Here is a 20,798-nt window from a genome sequence, read left to right as displayed (position 1 = left end):
TGATCACTAGCAATAAGTTACACTGGGATTGGAAGAGAGTGAACCTTATCCTACTCTCAGGGAGAGTGCCGTTATATCATGTTTAAGTGTGTGTGTGCGGGTTTTTTTAATATATGTCCTAACATATAAGAGTGTGAGGTGGCACCAGTGTGACAAAGTGTGTTCGTGTGCACAGCACATGACCTGGGAACACACAAACCAGCAGAACATGTCTTCATGTTGAGCTTAGCCTGAGCGTTGGAAACAATCAGCTGCAATATATAACCTTTCATGCATTCTGATGCCTTTACCGCGAACGCTAGTGTTATCACATCCTACGCCTTTACCGCGAACGCTAGTGTTATACTTCTTAGGGTCTTTGGTCAAATACTTCATTTTTAGACAGGCTTTTGCCTCCAGAGTAATCAAGACATACTCCATTTCTTCATGTCCCTTATGGTCCCTTCCAATCTAGACCGAAAACCAAAACATCGGCCCCACTACTGCAAATTCTAGTAGGGCTGAGTCTTGCTGTTTTGGTGACAGCCACCTGGATCTGCTTTGTTCTTGCTCTCTCTCTACTGATCCTGCGCACTCACAGCCAGGGTCTCGTTTCTCTCTCCCCTGTGCTTCTCATCCCTCGCTCCTTTCCTCTGTCACCCCTATCTCCCTGTCCTTCTCTCCTTCGCATTTTTTCCATTCTCATCGCTCATGTAGTCCTTCACCTTTTCGTCCTCTGGCAGATGTGGTACTCTGCAGCGCCTGGCCCCGCCCCCGGCCTCGGCCCCGCCCCCAGCCCTGGTCCTGCCCCTGCCCCTGCCCCTAGCCATGGCCTCAGCCAGGATGGATTGCGGTGACCTTCATCAAAGCCAAAGCCTTAGCACACACATGCAGGAAACAGCACAATCAACCCCACACCCTTATCTGCGTGTAAACGACTGAATCTCCAGCAGAGTGTGCAGAGCTGCGGCAGCGCTGTCTGCAGGGGTAGCAGGCGGGTCTCATCCCAGAGACGCGTGAGCAGTTCTCTCCGCTCTCCAATTAGCCTAAGCAGGGCAGTGAACAGGCAGCAGGCACACACAGCCACAGAAGTCGAGGGTTATCTACACTGTGTCTAAGACGAGAACTTGAGGCAGAGACACAGAGAGGCACAGAGTCAGACACAGAAAGAGAGAGAGAGAGAGAGAAAGTGATGATCCTACCTGCTGTGTCTGTCGGCTGCCGCTGGGTCTCTGAGACTGGTGCAGCAGCCAAGTGGACAGCACGGGATCCACATTCACAGCAATGCCCTGCACACTGAGCAGAAGCACTGCGCCTACAACACACACACACACACACACACACACACACACACACACACACACACACACACACACACACACAATGATTATCATCAGATTTGGAACACATCACCACAACACACACATTCTGGGAGAATACATGGCCTACCACTCACACATGCACATACTCAGACACAAAAATAGCTAAGATTAATATTATTTATAGTCATAAATAATCCAGTTCTTTTTTAACAACTTAATTGTATTTAATAACTGTATTTATTTGCTATTACACAAACATTTGCATTATTTTCACACACACACACACACATACACAAGCCTAACTGCCTTTCTCAATCAGGTTTGCTTTACAACACACACACCATGACATCCGAAACCCTTTGTTCACTCATACACACACGCACTGGCTCATGGACCGGCTGGGGTTTGGTCCATCATCTGAGAAAGTGCAGAGCACTCCAGCAGGACAGGCGGGAAACTTCACACCAAAAGCCAACAAGAGGAAATTATGCACTGTGATGTCACTTCCTTGGATACCATTGCAGCATGGGTGGCACGTGAACAGTTGCGTGCAGTGCGGGATGACCGATACATGAAGGGAAAACGTCCTGTGATGCCTTTCAGAAAATGTGGCATCAGGCAGGCAGGCTGGTTACAGGCAGCACACGGCTTTGACACACCAACACACCACACTCACCTGCAGATTCACTAGTACTCACAGAATGTTCTGTTCTGTGAAACTGATTATGACCAATTTTACGCTTTTATTTAATTATTTTATTATCTATCTCTCTCCCACTCTCTATCACACTCACACACACACACACACACACACACACACACACACACACACACACAGATGTAATGGGTGTGTAAATCGCCTGCTTGGCACCAACATACACTACACATCATATAAGCGTTCAAAGCATGTCACGCAGAGCCAAAAATAACATTTTCTTTTGATAAATGTGTGTGGAACTCGAGACTTTCTGGGGGTTTAGCTGATTCTTAAATAATAATCTTCACCACCAGGCTTGGCCTGATCTAATGGCCCAGGAGTGCAGCCATAATCACTCCCATGCCACTGGGATTAAGGAGAACTCTCCAGAGCAGGCCGGAATGCCTCACTCTTCCGATAAGAGAACACTCCATCCCACAGATGAGTTCCGAAACTCTTTAGAGGGGCTTTTGGAGTCTTTTACTTCAAGGGTTGGCGTTTACAAAAAGCATGCTACAAAAGCATTCAAAAAGCAGCACGGTTTATACAATCAAGGGTTAGGCAAGTGCACGTGCGCGTGTACGCACACAAGCGCACGTAGTTAAATGAGCTGAAAAGACAGAAAGATCTGATGTTTTTTTTATATTTATTAAGAGAAAAAAAAGGTTCATTTCTGTTTGAAATATAAATCATGCCTTTTACAATTATTACTTTAATAACGATGTAATTATAAGACTTATTCTCTGCTTGTCTGGTCTAGAGTCCTTGTGAAATGTCCACGCTGGTGCATTTGATGTAGCTGACCCTCACTGTGCTCAAGGACACTATTGGAGGCTTCCACCGAATGCAGGCCAGTATGAGTCCACATCATGTTAGCGTGACAGAAACAAGGCTTCGTTTAAAGAATTATGCTTTATTGCCATTACTCAGGTTCTAAAGGCCTAAAGGGCAACATGAAAAACGAGCTTGAAGCACAGACACAATTACGCTTGCAGTTGCTGTCCGGTTTAATTTCAGCAGTAAATACGAACAAAGAAGAACAGGACATCAAAAATATCTGCTGACAGATACACAGCTAAATGTTTGCATGGCTAAACCAAAACAAAGAGATGGAGAACAGTGGCCTCCTTGACAACAGCAGCCACACCCACCCACTCGAACACACACACACACACACACACACACACATATGCAGAGTGTGTCTATAGACTCCTTCATTCATTTTGTCCTTTCAAACATCACATCAGGTTGCCAACTAGCCTCGGTACATGAAGTGTTCTTGATGGAACAAGTAGACATTAGTCTAATTCATTCGTTAGAGGTGGATTGGATAGTGACAGATGAAATGGTGATTTTCTTCCAACACTCTACAACTGCAGTGGACAGGGAAAAAAAACAGGGCGTGCGTGTATGAGAGTGTGAGTGTGCGTGCATGCGTGCGTGCACGAATAAAAACGTAAGCGTTATCCTTTAGCCTCTGCCGTAATGAAACCCACCCAGTGACAACAATAACGCTGTTTTTCTAGCTTCCTATGTAATTCCTTCACAAATACTCACTGCAGCTCACCGGCCTTTAATCTCTCTCTCCCACGCTCATCCACTACCCACACAATAAAGGACCTATTAATGGGACAGAATTCCCAGTAGCAATGCAGGAGTGATGGATGCACTGTAAGGGCCCGCACCCACGCGCGACGAAGGACAGGAGATCAGGTGCAAAGAGACCGCGACGGGCAGGACAGAAAGGTGAGCCAGCTCCTGATTGACTTTCCGCATTATTTCCCTACATAGCGCAGCCCTTAGCCTCCATTAAAAAAAAAAAAAACAGAGTCCTTCCTTTACTGTAAATTACAGCCCGAGCGAGATGGTTGCCAACAGAGACAGAAGACAAAAGAAAGCCTTGCACTAAGGCTTAGCTGAAGACCCTGATGGGGTGAGGGTGTGTTAACCACTCCCCCCGTACTCTCTCTGGACTGACTACATTTCCCATCATTCCATCAGGACTCGGCGCCAACCACGGCAAGGCCGGCGCCAGTCTGGGAACTGGAGTCAGACAGGGTGCACTGACTGCAGGCAGAATGCAGATTAGGCGAAGAAATGATGTGGGAGTTTTTTTTTCCTAGGGCAGTTGCACAAGGATCATCGACTACACAGGTGTGCGTTTTAGCCAACTGCAGGATGGCGATTATTACGCTACATCATCATGACTGCAGACCGTAACAGCAGGCTACTCCCATTACCCCAGCCCTTACACAGAGCGGGTAATATGGCGTGTGAAGTTAACCGACTCCAGATCATTCCATTTTAAGAAAACTGTTCATTTGTATTCTTAGCGTTTCCAAGACAACTGCAACGTTTGCTCTTCTTGCTCACCTCCACATCAACAGATCTCTCCAATCAACTGGCCTGTGCCTGTCTCTCACTCTGGGCCAATGACTCCAGTCCAGGAAGCGCACGCGCACACGCACATAGGTGAGCAGCTTTCATTTTCACTGGCCAGAAGGCAGCACTTGATCAATGTGCCAGCATGCTAGTTGGGGACGACACTACCCGTCTTCTTAAGGCTGGGGAAAGGTAGTTTAGTACTACTTAGTATGTGTCATTTGTTAAGCAGCTGCCTGGAGAACATAGACTGAAGACTTTATGTCACCGTTGTTAATACTAAGAGGGGAATAAATGGGTTCTCATGAATTCTGGTTTGTTTGTTTATGGACCTCACGCAGATGTGCTGTAAAGTGAGGAAGACGATGGAGTGGGCGTCAGCCTGTCGTGCCGTTACTAGCAGGTAAAAGCCTGATTTGTGCGCAGAGCTCAGAGATGGTGATGTAGTCTAGGTGAAGCACACAAGCAGAAGCACACAGTCCAGCGACTGACGGGCTGACCATGTCGAGTCCAGCAGCTGAGACGCTGACCATATTGAGTCCAGCGACTGACGGGCTGACCATGTAAAGCCCTGCGTGAGCTGCAGCAAACCTGCTTCACTATTACGGTGCGATTAGCTAATGGGTAATGCAGGTAATGTACAGTCTCACTAAAGCTTAGTACTATACTCATGTTGGGAAAGCTTTCCATTAAGAATGCTGTTTTTACTCAGTGAAACTGGGGTACTAGGACTGGTTAAGTGACCAAGGGCACAGAAACAGAGGGCTCATATCTTGGCTCCTGGTAGCAGGGACAGTCTGATGAGCAGTTGAGTCACCAGGCAGGGACACGCCTTTAGTTACAAGGCTTGGTCCACAGGCCCTCTGCACGCTACCATCAGGTTAAATAGGAAAATAACTGATCAAGTTAACAGTTTAATTCTGTTTAATTGACTGACGGCCCGACTGGAGACAATAAGTGTAGCATGACTCTATGCAAACTGCATTCTGCTTTGGGAAAAGTCCCATGGTTGCCTGTTTTCATGGCTGCCTGTTCTCTGCCCCAGATGACGTGATGCAGCTGGACTCCACCGTTCACTCTGTGTTTGCAGGCAGAGTGGGGAGAAACAGGCGAAAGATGGCCCTGCAACAAACCACGGCCTCCTGCGCAGAGATGCTACATTTGTGTGGCGGGGCAAGGGTGTGTTCCTCATTACCACTCGCAATCGACAGAATGCTGCTCACGACAATAAATAAAGACTGCAGGACATGATGAGAGGATTAATTCCATGGGAAAGAGAGAAGAAAGGAGTGTGGAACAGATACTGACTCTTCATTCGTCTGCCTACAGAGTGGCCGCAATAACTCCTCTTAAACACATTCTAAGCACTGCCACATTAAAGCCATTTAGCCATTTACAGCTAATGGGATCAAGCTGGGGGGGTGGGGTGTTAAAGAGAGAGAGAGAGAGAGAGAGAGAGAGAGAGAGAGAGAGAGAGAGAGAGAGAGAGAGAGAGAGAGAGAGAGGGAGAGAGAGAGAGAGAGAGAGAGAGAGAGAGAGAGAGAGAGAGAGAGAGAGGGAGAGAGGACCATCCATAGTCAGATGGAACAGAATCTGACTGATATCTGATATTCAGAGGGAAACCTGGCTCAGAGTGCGTACAGAAACAGTTCACCCAGGATTTATTTTAGCAAAAGTCATGAATAATAAGTTAAAGATCGCAGTCCCCAGTTAGTGCTTCGGAAATTCTACTAATAAAACTATAGGCTATGAGCTTTCACTGTGAATTAGCCATGTTTGCGGTTTAGTGAGATCAGTCATTAAAAACCGCGGGGCGGGAGCAACTCCACGGAGGGAGAAGCGCAAGCCTGCCTGAGCCAGTTCCAGACCTTCTGCAACGGCTGTCTTCACCCCAGAGCAGCGAGACTGAATGAGAGTCACAGCTTACAGAACATGGCTGTGCCATCGCCGCTAGTCCCCGCACCCCGGAGGCAGAAGGCAACAGTGTGGACACAGCAGTATCCTAACACAGTCCTGCCTAGCCGAGACACGCTCGGCGTGTCCCGCAGGGGGGTGGGCTGCAGGAGCCTGAAAGCACTTGTGCGGGACCTTCCTGACCCTGCGTTCGAACCGCACGGACCTCTCATCTTGCAGTTTGAAAAGGCGTTTTGTTTTTTTTTTTACACTGTTTCCATATTCATCTTTCATGGCAAAAGAAGAGAGCAGATGTGGAGAAACGCCTCCCTCGAGCCGCGAGGGCCTCCACCTCTCCACTACCAAAACACGGTGAGGCACTAGCATGGCGACTACCATAAACACGCACTTCAAAGGCACCTGGTGCTGACTGACGGCAAATGTGGGGCTGGAGAAATAAACATTTTACAAAAGGCAAAACGACAGAGGCATAATCCCTTTTAAATAAAACCTGGCCGTTTTGCACAGAGAGCTGTAGCCCTGGAATCTGCACGTAAAGGAATTATGAGTTGAGTTTAACCAAAACGGTGAGCTGAAGAGTTGCACACTTTCCTACTGCTGTGACAGTGATCAAAGAGAAAGAGATGCAGATAGAGATGAAGAGAACACAAAGAGAGAGAGAGAGACAGGCAGGAGGAGGGCGAGAGAGAGATGGAGATGGAGAGAAGAAGGGCAGGCTTTTGATTTTAGTGACTGTTCTTCTCTCTTTCTTTGACACAGAGTACAGCCAGGATCGAAGTTCCAATCTTCTCAGTTCCAGCTGTCACAACTTGCTCAGCGACATCTGTATCAGATGCGTTTTCACCGATCCCGGTCTGTCCTGTTTCACCATGTTCTTTACAGGACAGCCAGATAACAGCCTCCAGTATGGCCAGAGTAAAAACTATCAGGCTAATAAGTAAATTATAATTTTATTGGGTTAGATGTTATAGGTAGAGGGTTCTTTTGGAGGGGTTTAGTGTATGGCACTGGCTGTAGGGCTTGGGTTAGATGTTATAGGTAGAGGGTTATTTTGGAGGGGTTTAGTGTATGCCACTGGCTGTAGGGCTTGGGTTAGATGTTATAGGTAGAGGGTTCTTTTGGAGGGGTTTAGTCTATGGCACTGGCTGTGGGGCTTGGGTTAGATGTTATAGGTAGAGGGTTCTTTTGGAGGGGTTTAGTCTATGGCACTGGCTGTGGGGCTTGGGTTAGATGTTATAGGTAGAGGGTTCTTTTGGAGGGGTTTAGTCTATGGCACTGGCTGTAGGGCTTGGGTTAGATGTTATAGGTAGAGGGTTCTTTTGGAGGGGTTTAGTCTATGGCACTGGCTGTGGGGCTTGGGTTAGATGTTATAGGTAGAGGGTTCTTTTGGAGGGGTTTAGTCTATGGCACTGGCTGTGGGCTTGGGTTAGATGTTATAGGTAGAGGGTTCTTTTGGAGGGGTTTAGTCTATGGCACTGGCTGTAGGGCTTGGGTTAGATGTTATAGGTAGAGGGTTCTTTTGGAGGGGTTTAGTCTATGGCACTGGCTGTGGGGCTTGGGTTAGATGTTATAGGTAGAGGGTTCTTTTGGAGGGGTTTAGTCTATGCCACTGGCTGTAGGTCTTGGGTTAGATGTTATAGGTAGAGGGTTCTTTTGGAGGGGTTTAGTCTATGGCACTGGCTGTGGGGCTTGGGTTAGATGTTATTGGTAGGGGGTTCTTTTGGCACGGTTTAGGAGGCCCAGAGGCTGAAGGGGGAGATAAAACATTGCACGAGGCACTGCATCATTTGTCAGCGCATGCAGTAGTAAGCATGGTGGGCCCGAGAGCCTCTTTAGCCTTTTTATCCTACTCGTGTATACGTTCAGAGGAAGGGGAGAGAGCAGTCTGTGTACACGCGCAGGTCGGCGTGCGTGTGTGCGTGTGTTTATGGGAGCCGGCCTGATGGGCTCCTATGCCGGTGCAGAGGACTGCACCACCCACGAAGACACAGGGGTGAGCAGAGAGCTTTAGAGCGATGAAGGCTTTTACCACTACTGTGCTGCACTATGCAACACACAGCACACATACACACGCAGGCACACACACTCAAGACACACATACACACACACACACACGGGCCCCCACGGGCTCTCTCACATATGAGGTTCATATATGGCTTTATAGACATTTGATCCCAAATGTGGAAGAACATTTGGGAATTCAATTCAAGAGCAACTTTATGCTGACTGAAATGATTGTGAGATCATTTTGGGACATGTGTGCAGGTGTGTGTATGGGTAGCAGAGATCATGTAGCTTTATGTTGTATACAATATCACCAACTGCTTATGTAAGGCATGAATGAAGGTCAATCAAAGCATCCATTCAATGAATGCATTTTTACACCCTGCACACACAGAGAGACACACACACACACACACACACACACACACACACACACACACACAGCACCCCCTTACACACCGTATGGCGTGTGCCTTGAGCCTTAGGGACGTAATGATTCATTTGGCAGTGACTAAAATCAACAATCCAATAAAGAAACCTCTAATCTGAGTGAAACCGGAGGCAGTATCACTCAGCAGCAGCCAGTCTGTGTGTGTGTGTGTGTGTCTAAGTAAGAGAGAGAGGAAGAAAGAGGTAGAGAATGATATGAGGAGAGAAAGAGAAGAATTTAAGATCAGGGCTCATCTGGATGAAGGATGCTGAGCTGAATCTTCAGAAGCACGAGTGCTTGGTTTAATAACAGCGCAGAAGGCAAAGGGCGTAAGGGAGAAAGCAGAGCGCGAGAGCAGAGCCGGGACTGTCTGGAAGCGGAGAACGGCATTCCCAAACTCCGGCCTGCTCTAACCCCAGAAACCAAATCCCCTCCCAGCAGACTGGCATCCAGCAGCCAGCGGTTTATTTACGGGAGGGGGTTTATACAGAATGGAAGGCCATTTCCTCCAGACGAACAGCTGTGTGGCCCAGCATAAATGTTATGCGTGAGGTCGGCGAGAGCCTTTCATCTGCGCTGTGTTATGACAACACGCTATCACCTCAGCGCAGAAAGATAGCAATTCCCTAATCAGAGGACTGTAAGGTCCCCCTGCCGCACTGCGATTGGCGGAGCTGGTAAACAGTAATCAGGAAACGGGGCGCACCTGCGGTGCCTGGAAGCATACGGAACCCCACCCCCCACCTCCAACCCCCAACCCCCAATCCCCCACGCTGAGAGACGGCCTTGTCCGCACAGCCACATCAAAGCTCTTCCCGATAGTGGACATCACTCCTCAACTCATCTTTCTTCATCCTCAATCTAATGTTCAACACTCCCTGAAATGCGTGCGGCTCAATGGCACGTAACATCACAGGCAGAATATGGCCTTTATGTGGAGAGCCCAGGCAGCGGCATAACATGAAACACAGTGCCAGCCAACCAGATCTCTGCCCTCGGCCTCTCCGCTCTCGCCCTGGAACGGTTAGGGGCACTGGTACTGGAGCACTGGTACTGGAGCAGTGGTACTGGAGCACTGGTACTGGAGCACTGATAGGGAAGAACTCGTACTGGAGCAGTGGTACTGGGGCACTGATAGGGAAGAACTCGTACTGGAGCAGTGGTACTGGAGCACTGATAGGGAAGAACTCGTACTGGAGCAGTGGTACTGGAGCACTGATAGGGAAGAACTCGTACTGGAGCAGTGGTACTGGGGCACTGATAGGGAAGAACTCGTACTGGAGCAGTGGTACTGGGGCACTGATAGGGAAGAACTCGTACTGGAGCAGTGGTACTGGAGCACTGATAGGGAAGAACTCGTACTGGAGCAGTGGTACTGGAGCACTGATAGGGAAGAACTCGTACTGGAGCACTGGTACTGGAGCACTGATAGGGAAGAACTCGTACTGGAGCAGTGGTACTGGGGCACTGGGATCTCCCAGCCCTGGAGAGGATAAACAGGAAGAGGTGACAGGCCCAGAGGATGCTGGAGTATACTACATACATTTTGAAGAAATGTATAACTCATTTCAAAATCCTGTACTAAAACCTTGTACTGTGGCTGACTGGTCAGTTTTTGAAGTAGGCTTGTCCTGCAAGATGAAGGAGAGAGAGAGAGAGAGAGAGAGAGAGAGAGAGAGAGAGAGAGAGAGAGAGAGAGAGAGAGAGAGAGAGAGAGAGAGAGAGAGAAGGAGCTCTCTCCTGTGCTCAGAGCCGGGTGATGTCATAAAATCTATAAACTCTGTTCAGGTGCACATTTATTTTGCTTGGAGGCGGCAGAAAGTCGTGAAATCAGCCTCACACTGAAAGCGAAGCTGTGCAGGTCCTCTCCGAGACGTTAAGTAGAGCTGCTGCTCAAATAAACGCTGGCACCGCTGCGTGCACATGGCTCCAAAAACAGCACAGCCAGCGCCCAGCCCCTTCAGGAGCGCGCCGAAGCCGTCCGTCATTACCGCCGCCGCTGCCCGCGGTGCGCTCCTGGGGACCCCCTTCTGCCCACTGGGCAGGTGTGTGATGAGGAGGAACAGGCCGCTTGTGTGCAGGCCTGGCGCCGGCTACGGGGCAGGCCGGCCACGGGTGGACGGAGCTTCTGCCTTTCCGAGGAGAGCCCGGAAGCAGGGCCCGGCGACCGCGGCACCTGCCCCGAGGGGATTACACGGACGCTCGCGAGGATCCGGCGTGAGAAGAGATTAGAGAGGAGACAGTGAAGTGCACGAGGAGCCCTGAGAACCGTGGTGAAGAGGAAAGAGCGCGGGATGAAGAGAGACAAAGAAAAGGACAGAGAGAGAGCGAGACAGGAAAAAAAAAGAAAAAAAAAAAAACAGAAACGGAGAGGGACGAGAGAAGGACAGAGAGGAAGATAGAGAGTAGATAAGGGGGAATCCTGGCTCACCTACCACTGACCTGCAGCAGTGTCTCTCTGTGGCTGATTGTATCTCTTAGCATTAAGTACTCCCTCACCAACCTCCCACCCACTCTGTGACAGAGAGACAGGGGGGATAACCCAGTCTTCACCTCCGACACACTCGGACGGCGCGGGGAGCGCTCGCTCTCAGGAGCCACGGGGCGGCTGACGGAGGTCGTAGCACGCGGTCAGGAGAGAGACTCATAAAAAGGTTAAACACATGTCCACCAAAAACCAAGCAAACGCACACACACGCAGAAAGACAGGAAGCCTTCATCAGGCCGCAATGCACGCACTACTCACACGGGCCTGTGTTAAGATAGAATCCAAACACCCAAACAAAAAGAAAATTGAAAAATAAACCAGAAAACACGCTGGCTGTGTCTGTGTGTGTCCTGCTCAGTAACGTGGAAGTGGGGTAAGCAGGACGGAGAGTCGCCGTGAAGTGTAAAGTCTCTCCTGAGCAGCTTTCTGAGTTCTAACAGCATCAGGAGGGGCTCAGGCAGCTTAAATCACCCTACGCTCAAGAAAACATCTCCGCTATGAATTTACAAGGTTGAAAATAAAGACTAGACTTCAGTGTCATGTCCAATGAGGACAGCGATGAAATACTACTGCAATTACAAAATGCTTGCTTTGAATGTTACGCATGACAGGCTCTTTGGTTTATGGTATTATTTACGATTTCATTTTACAGGCAATATTTGAGCAGAGCGGCCCTCTCAAAATCGACTTCGAATTTGATAAAAGGAAGCTGAGATTTAGTACAAACCTGTTGACAATCCCGACCTAAAGAATGGACTCCAAGGACACCATGAACTTTCAGTCATACAGTAACACACTAATATACTAATACACAAATAACTGCTTGTACAAAGACCTTTCTTTTTTTCCGTTCTTCGGTGGCCCTGTTTGGAGCAGATGTTGCGCACTGCTTTGGCAGATGCTGCGTTCTCCGGGATAACTGCTTACAGTGAAGCCCTCTGCTCTCTGGCTGTCCGCGCTCACACACCGTCATGGCGGCAACGGCAGGCGAACAGGTAGAGTACTGTGTTCTCAGCAACTCCAGAGCTAAACAGTTCTTTAAAAAATATTTTTATTGGCTTTTAAATACAGTGGAACAAAGAACCTGTAGGACTCTCCAACACCTATATTACTCACACGCTCTCACACACACACACACACACACACACCGCTGAGAATGAACCAGCAACCAGTTAAATAAGTCTTGGTACGTTTTTGATGGACTGCAATCAATGATCATATATTTGGGGAGGAGAGGGGTTTTGAATGCTGTAAACCCTCGAGAATTCTTAACCAGACCCAAATGTTCCGCAGAAGCGTTTAATCCTCTCTCTACATTTTTTGCTCTCTCATAAACACACTTAGACACACGAATCACATTATTACTTTCGCTCTACCAGTCCCGTATAAGCTCGTGTGTAAAGTTCATATGTGCTGGCCTGATTGGCCCCAGTAACAGATTTCTGCTTTGGCGGCTTGTAGCAAAACCCCGTGCAATTAAAGGAGGAGAAACTGGCGAGGTGCTCAGGGCCACAGAGGGTTGGGTTCGCCACCACAAAGCTGCTCTAACAAAGAAGCTGAGTTTTTCAATTAAAAAAGGTTCCTGATATGGTAACTTGCTGCCTTCACAACGTCACTAGAGGAAAAGTCTCCTCCGTTAGTCTCCAATTGAAATCCCTTCTTTCAACGCAACTCTGATTACAACTACCTTTTTATTAGACTATTCTAAAAACTGTCCAACGGGGAGACATACTCACATACGTCTTAAACCTCTAAAAGCCTACTAAAGTCAAAACTATAAACGCTGAGAATATTTCATCTCGTTAACGTCATAAAATCATTTTAAAGCCGATATTGCCAGCTGTACGGTATAGGTTGGGAAGGGTTGTGTTTACTACTGTTTCTAATCTCTCTTCTTGCTCTCTCCACTTCTCTCCTTCCTGACCCTACAGAAGGCCGAAGGGTATCCGCCACAGGGGGGCAGTGATGTCATGAGGAACAGGACAAGGTCACACAGGCGCCCAAACGGCTGTCGGAGTAGAGCGCAGTGCATGATGGGAAGAGAGCAGCCAGACTCGACGGTATAGATCAACAGCGAAGATTCAGACGCCTCAAGGAACAAGACAGTAGCAGTAAGATCACTATAATGTCATTTGCTTCCTTTCGCTCTCTACCTATAGGTCATAAATTGTACTCTCTCTCTCTCTCTCTCTCTCTCTCTCTCTCTCTCTCTCTCTCTCTCTCTCTCTCTCTCTCTCTCTCTCTCTCTCTCTCTCTCTCTCTCTCTCTCTCTCTCTCTCTCTCTCTCTCTCTCTCTCTCTCTCTCTCTCTCTCTCATTACGACCATCGTGAAAAGAGAGCAAACACCCCACTACCAGCAACACTCCAGCACATGTACGGTGCACGCGGTGGAGCGTTACTGCACAAGCTCGTACACTAAGGCGCGGTGTTCAGGGCTCAGCCGCTCCCCCTACACACAACTTCGGCAGGCTGGGTTTCTGTGCACACGCTTCAGACAGGCTGAGCCGCTACTCACGAACGCCGCAGTACAAACCGGGAGCCCACGCGCCGCCCGCACTCCACCTCGAGGCGGCCGCCTGGATCCCAACGAGCTGGGAGCTCGGCCAAGGTGCAGGGACAGTTTGCGCGGAGCTTCCGTTTGGAACAGGGGTTGCTGGGATGAACACTCGGAGTCAACGGTTATCTTTGCTGTTTGCAGTCAAAGCATTTGGTAGTAGCGTTTGGAGTCAGTGCTGGGTTTGTGGTGTCTGGATTCAGTGTTCGGTCTGCAGTGTGTAGACTCAGTACCCCGTCTGTGGTGTTTGGAGTCAGTGTTGGATCTGTGGTGTTTAGAACAGAGTCAGTACATAGTCTGTGGTGTTTAGTGTCAGTCTTAAGTCTGTGGTGCGTTTGTACTGGTGAAAGAGAGCTTCTCTTCTACTGTAGCAGAAACCATCCTCTCCACAAACACCCATCCTCTAAACACCATCCTCTCCACTAACACTCATCCTCTAAACACCATCCTCTCCACTAACACCCATCCTCTAAACACCATCCTCTATCTACCAGCCTCTCCACTAACACCCATCCTCTAAACACCATCCTTTCCACTAACACCCATCCTCTAAACACCATCCTCTCCACTAACACCCATCCTCTCCACTAACACCCATCCTCTAAAGCCAGAAAGATCTGATTTGGGGGAACAGCGATGTCATTTATCCTCAGTTCCTCTCTACCCTATTGCTCAACAAAACCCAAGCATAATCTCCTCAGCAACCCTGCAGTTCGTAAAACACAGATAAGGCTTTAAACTCGCGCGCGCACGCACGCACACACACACACACACACACACACACACACACACACACACACACACACACACACACACACACACATCAGGGACTAAATCTTCTCGTCCTCTCCTTTCTGCAGACCTGACGTAGCTCAGGGAGGATGGAGCAGGAAAGAGCAGGGTTGTTGCAGGTGAGGGCAGTTACGGCAGGGGCAGACGACACGACGGGAGTCAGCGTCAGTGACCGAGGATCCTCCCAGCCGCTGCTAAGATCTTCCATTAATCCAGCACCACTGAAGGGGCGGCCGGGGCATTCACACTAATCCCGCCGCCCTACGGCGGGGATAAATACGCTTTGGTAATTCCACTGCACGGTGGGGAGCTCTTCAGGAAGACAAGCAAACACACTGTGGCAGACACCAGCACTACGTCCAGATACCGACCCGCTGACAGGAGCTCGTTTCCTGACCTCAGCACCACAGGAGAGCTTTATCAGACAATTACACACAGACAGGCGAAGGCATCACTACCGCCGCGGCCCCTCTGATGCACACCCTCGCCAGCCACCCAAACAGTTGTGTCTGCTCCTTATCAAACCCAGAGGAGGTCAGTGGGTCACAGGGGTCTCCCACACACATGAGAAGAGGCAGGTGCGAGGCGTGGCTGGCATTCAGCTTAGCTCCAGACCTTCTCCTACTGGGTCTGTGGATGTTTCAAGCTTTCCAAGCAGGAGACAGATGGGTGCGGGTCAGAGGCTGCAGGAAGCCAGACAGGTTGTGTGTGTGTGTGTGTGTGTGTGTGTGAGTGTGTGTGTGCGCGCACTTATTGGGGGAGGAGTCAGAGAGCGAGTGAGGTTGTGTGTCTATTTATGTGGGTGTGAAAGGGAGTCTGTCTGTCTCTGTTTCTCTCTCTCACACACACACACACACACACACACACACACACACACAATATGCCATGTGTTGCTCTGCTAACTTTAGAAAGAAATGCGATCATGCAAATGAACCCTCTACTGAATTGCTCGTTTTTTATTGTGTGGTGATCATCCTGACTTATGTCAGAGGTTCCAGAGCCTTTCAGGTTGCATGTGTTTAAGTGTGTGTCTTGAAGTGTGAGTGTGTGTGTGTGTGTGTGTGTGTGTGTGTGTGTGTGTGTTTACACATTTCCCCCTCCTCCTGTCACTGGGACACTCTGCAGGCTCGCTCTGCTGTCAATCACATCCCTCTTTCGCTAGTTTATCTATTCGTCTCTTTCTACATCCCCCGCCCCCTTTAATCCCCCTCTCCAGCTATCCCTTTTCACTTCCTCTCCTTATCTCCCTCCACCCCTCCATCTTCTGCACTCTTTCTCTCCCGTCTCTACCTGAGCTGCAGACCTCAGGCCTGATCCTCACACGCTTACGGGTTCTTCGGTTTCTCGCGAGCAGAGTGCTGATGGATGGCTGTTGTAATGATGTTGAACCACTTCAGTGACCTGAAGTGCACATGTACACGTGCGCGCACACACCTCCCAAAATGCAGTTATTAGTCAAGCCACCTTTGTTGTTAAGTAGCTGGTATATGCAACCTGTATCTGGTTTTCATCCACAGTGCTGTCTGATAACTAACAAGAAGCCACACACACACACACACACACACACACACACACACACACACACACACGCGCGCACACACACACACACACAAACTCTGTCCTTATCAGGGCCTTCTCAGCACCACACAGACACTATCATGTCTGATTCGCCACTGTGACTGTGCTGAGGGTAAGACACACTGGACCCAGAAAATGATTTCAAAGACACGCTACTGATCCCCTGCCCTTCACCTGCACTCACTCACGCACGCATGCACGCCTTCTCGAAGCAAGACACACACAGCCCAAGCTCTCGCAGACATACACAGTCAGTCACATGATGGGGTCTGAGCAGCTCATGGTTTATTGTGATTTCAGTGCAGGGCACTAGAACACCATAAAGCAATTTTCAGTGCCTTAAAAAGCTAAACCGCCATTAACCACTATTAAGAACTAAGCTTTTGTTCCATTGATCACTTTTCCCTAAAAGACTCGTCATGCAGTGTCACGGGTGTAAGTACCAGTCTTGCACAGCACACCTGGTTCTCTGCCAGTTTGGATCTTGCTGCTCCACTGTGGTCTGGGCAGAAGTATATTCTTATTGAACGCCCAATGCTGTAAGCATTACGTACTGTTATCTGGGCTATGGTATTTCATAGGTTGTTCTTGGACTGAATCAACAGGGCCAAAGCTAGGCAACTTACACACTAGGTGTGCTTTTGGCCAACAATAACTGCCGTGTAAATTAGCCTACAGCACCCGCTGGGCTCCTGCCGGTCTTCATTTCCACAATCCCGTTAACTTAAATCTGAGCTCGTAAAATAAGGACTAGAAGTCCGTTTCCAGAGTCTAGCCCACACAGTCTATGAAGTCCCTCGTTTTAGCAGTTGCCCTATGAGAAGCAGAACACGCAGAGTTGTAACATGTTTTAATTAAATGCACTTCAAAACTTTTATTTACTTCACTTGTCTAAAGAAACAAAACCTTTTTTAAAAACAAAACAAAAAAAAAAGAAAGATAAACCTTAAAATAGGGCTTTAATTGACGTCTTTTTGGTATGCCTTACTTGCAGGTCTGACAATCCCACTGCCTGACACTACTGAGGCTGGCATGAATTCCTCCACCCCCACCCTCTACTACATATGATCCAGCTACTCCACCTCCTCTCATCTCAAAGAAAATCGGGCATCACCGGCGTAACAACGGCAGAATTCATTTGAGCGACCTTTGTCACGCCCTGTTGAAGGAGACGCGGAAAATTTGGAAATGCTTCTGGATCCAGAGAGATGAGATGAAGAAACAAATTGAGATCAATAGGATACTACACACACACACACACACACACACACACACACACACACACACACACACACACACACACACACAAACAGTGCTTCAACAGACAAAAAGGCAGAAATGCTCCACTCTGAACTGTGGCCCTGTGGCCATAACTTTGACAGTCATGTGTGTGCGTGCGTGTGTGTGTGTGTGTGTGTGTGTGTGTGTGTGTGTAGGAGGGGGTCCATGAGTCTCTCCATCACTCCTCCATTAACATTCCCAGCCCACCTGGGTTAAGGGGAGAGGGGGGCAGCAGGTCAACAGAGCCAGGCAGAAAGACCACTAAATCACCTACCTCACACACACACACACACACACACACACACACACACACACACCGAGCGAGGAACTTTAGTGGGTTCATTCATCAGTGGGAGACACTATAAAGGAGTGTAGATGTTCTGCTCTCTACGTCTCTTCTCTGCAGGACGATTCACTACTTAAAACAGACAGAAACAAAGTGCTTTAAGGGTAATGGCCTTCCTCTGCATACGACACTAATCCATCTCTCTCTCTCTCTCTCGCCCCCCCCCCCTTTACTTTTCTTACTCTCTAGGGGGCAGTATTTGGCTCGGGCCGGTAGCTGGCGGGGGGTTCTGGTGCCCATTTGGGTGTCTGCAAGCCCAGGGTGAGACAGCGTTCACCACGACCAAATAGCTACCTGCTGCCTCCATGAGACAAACACCAGCTGCATCCATTACACACACACACACACACACACACACACACACACACACACACACGCACGGAATTGTTGCTAATGCTACCGATTTACACACAGGAAGAAAAAAGCCATCAAAGTGTGCTTTCTCTCTTTCCAAACAAAAGAGCCATGGGCGTGGGTGCCCGGGTCCGGGCATGGGTGTCTTCAGGACGTGGGTGCCCGGGTCCGGGCATGGGTGTCTTCAGGGCGTGGGTGCCCGGGTGCGGGCATGGGTGTCTTCAGGGCGTGGGTGCCCGGGTCTGGGTCCCAGAAGGCCTAGCTAGGACTGCAGGAAAGGGGCGGTAAGAGAGGGAGCAGTACATGTGGCAGTACATCATCGCGCCATGGCCAAACGTAGCGTTTGCCAGCCAACGATACGCGTCTACTAAGAAAAGCCACGCAGGCAAACGCACACATGGCACACGACCTAAAACAGCTCCGTTTGTCCACATAGTTTATATTAACCCAAGGCAACCGTGACACGCCTCTGATTTAACTCAGAACTGAAAAAGGACTTCCCACCACAGCTCATTCATCATCAATTAATCACGCACGCTCGCACGCACGCTCGCGCGCGCCACTTTACCCACCGTGCCACTCCACAAAGGAGTGGTCAATGTTTAGCTGATTAGACCGCTGAGCTGACAGGACAGGTCAGCACAGGCAATGACAGCGCAAACCTCCAGCTGACGCACACCAAGACTCACACACACAGAGCGAAAGAAAAAAAAAATACTTAATCCGAAGATGAGGAAACCCTTTCTGGATGGCTGGGGGCTAACAGGCCGTGAACCGGCTACTTTTAGCCGCTATAGTTTTTGATCTCATTTCACGCTCCATTACAGGTACCGAGGCTGAGGTTAGTTAACATCTCCTACTGTGTGCTTTGCCCCAAACTATCTGGCCATCTCTTGTGACTCCCCTCACCTATACAACCCCCCACCCCCGACTGATTCCTACTAATTAAACTCCTCGAATTCCTGCAGTTCTGTGAGAAATTGCCTCCCCCTTCGCAGCCCCCCGACTCCCACCCGCCCAGCCCACATACCCCCACTGCAGCTCTGTAATTAGCCTAATTAATTACAGCTTTTCCCACTGTTGCAGAGCTAATACCGCTGCTCTTTTAATATCCCCACTGGAGACCTGCTCTGTAGTTAGTGCAAGAACCCCCACCCCCCCCTTCGGAGAAACGTGCGTGACACTATGGGGTTTAACGGTTCCATCCCGTGGAAGAGTCAACGCAGGTCCTCCTTGACAGCGAGAGGAGGGAATGAAGGATTATGGGAAAGTGCAGCCCTGACTGGGCAGGACAGGCTCCCATCCCTCCCACACTGCCCGGTGTTTTGATATCTTCACTCAACCAGGGAGACACCAATTTGAAAACTACCTGCTGGGCTCTGGGAGCCCAACCTAACTGCAGTTATCAGTTACTGTAAATCAGTAACTCGGAAAAGTAATGCAAAACTACTCATGTCATTTTACCTGATGAGTGGAAAAAAGTCTTTGCAGCAGAAATAACCACAGTGCTGTCAAAACAAAGAAACCAAACGATTTCAAAAATGAAATCAAAGCTTCGTGTGTGTTTCAGTAGTACATGGAGAGGGTGGACAATATTCTGGAGCCGTTTGCCAAGAAACAGGACATTTCTGAGAAATGTTCTCCATTACCTATGCAAGTAAAGTGCTTCTGAAATTGAGATAACCCTGCTGATATGCAAATTTTAAAGATATTTAAAACACCATTACATTGTGCAGTCAAACTGGTGTAAACTGCACCTACATCCTATTCAACCCATGCAGCAGATGTGGATAGGGGGTTGATATTTGGTTGGCCAAGCAAGCTAGCTAATATAGACAAGCTGTAAAATGAATGTGAATGTTTAACAGGTAAACATAACCATAACTTGCATTTCTAAATAAACCCAGATTTCTTCATCAGCACTGAGAGTATGCAGAGCAGATACGGAACAGTCCAGGATTCAAACTCTTGTGTATTTGATTAGTGTTTGGAAACACTGGGCACGCTAGTTCTACACGCTACCATAGCATCCTAGACCATAAGTCAAAGCTTCCTAACCTCACTGTTACCGCGGAAACAACTAACTATGATATTAACATTATGCCTGTTGCTATTAAGGGCTCCGGGAAAAATCCTTCATCCTGATGCTTCAAAGATTCCCACCAAAGCAGTCGTCTTCGTTTTTTGTTGGTTCTCCACTGCAGACTTGAAGGCATTTCTTAAACGGCTGCCATGACACACGAGAAGGGATGTTTGGCTAAAGGCCTTTAACTTTAGTAGCTGTGTTTATACGTTTGCATGCATTACGCAGCAGGACTGTAGCAACGTCTTTCCAAACCGTTTACTTCCCTGCTGATGTGCGCGCCTTTGATGTGTGACGCAGAGTCCTTTGGATATTAGTGGTGGTTCTTAAAGAGGAATCAGTCCCAGGAACACCATGGAGGTTTCTGTAGTTTACATTTAGTTTCAACAACTTTTTATTTATTTGTGGAATGTTTTATAACCACCAGAGAAATTCCATCTTTTTTCGTAATGGCTTTTGTATGGCATCTCTTCTCTCAGTAGGGATTCTAAGGGTAGTAGCATTCATTTTATGGAAATCCACAGTCTTGAAAATATTTAACCGTCTTCTGTTTCTGCACAGGGCCACCATTTTCATTACAAACGCATTTCAGCT

General features: G+C 48.6%; 1 protein-coding gene across 2 annotated transcripts in view; it reads right to left on the bottom strand.

Moving 5' to 3' along the window:
• The window catches only part of LOC113576062 (vacuolar protein sorting-associated protein 13B), a 219,085-nt gene that overhangs the window by 127,088 nt on the left and 71,199 nt on the right, over nt 1–20,798 (bottom strand). For both annotated transcript variants that reach the window (XM_035525874.1, XM_035525873.1), the window contains exon 20: nt 1,182–1,294. In XM_035525874.1, the coding sequence (XP_035381767.1) occupies nt 1,182–1,294 (113 nt within the window). The remainder of the gene's footprint in view (nt 1–1,181; nt 1,295–20,798) is intronic.

Source organism: Electrophorus electricus, chromosome 5, assembly GCF_013358815.1.
Source record: "Electrophorus electricus isolate fEleEle1 chromosome 5, fEleEle1.pri, whole genome shotgun sequence".
Lineage (NCBI taxonomy): Eukaryota > Metazoa > Chordata > Actinopteri > Gymnotiformes > Gymnotidae > Electrophorus > Electrophorus electricus.
The sequence above is the reverse complement of the archived record's forward strand: the minus strand, read 5'-3'. Positions and strand labels throughout refer to the sequence as shown.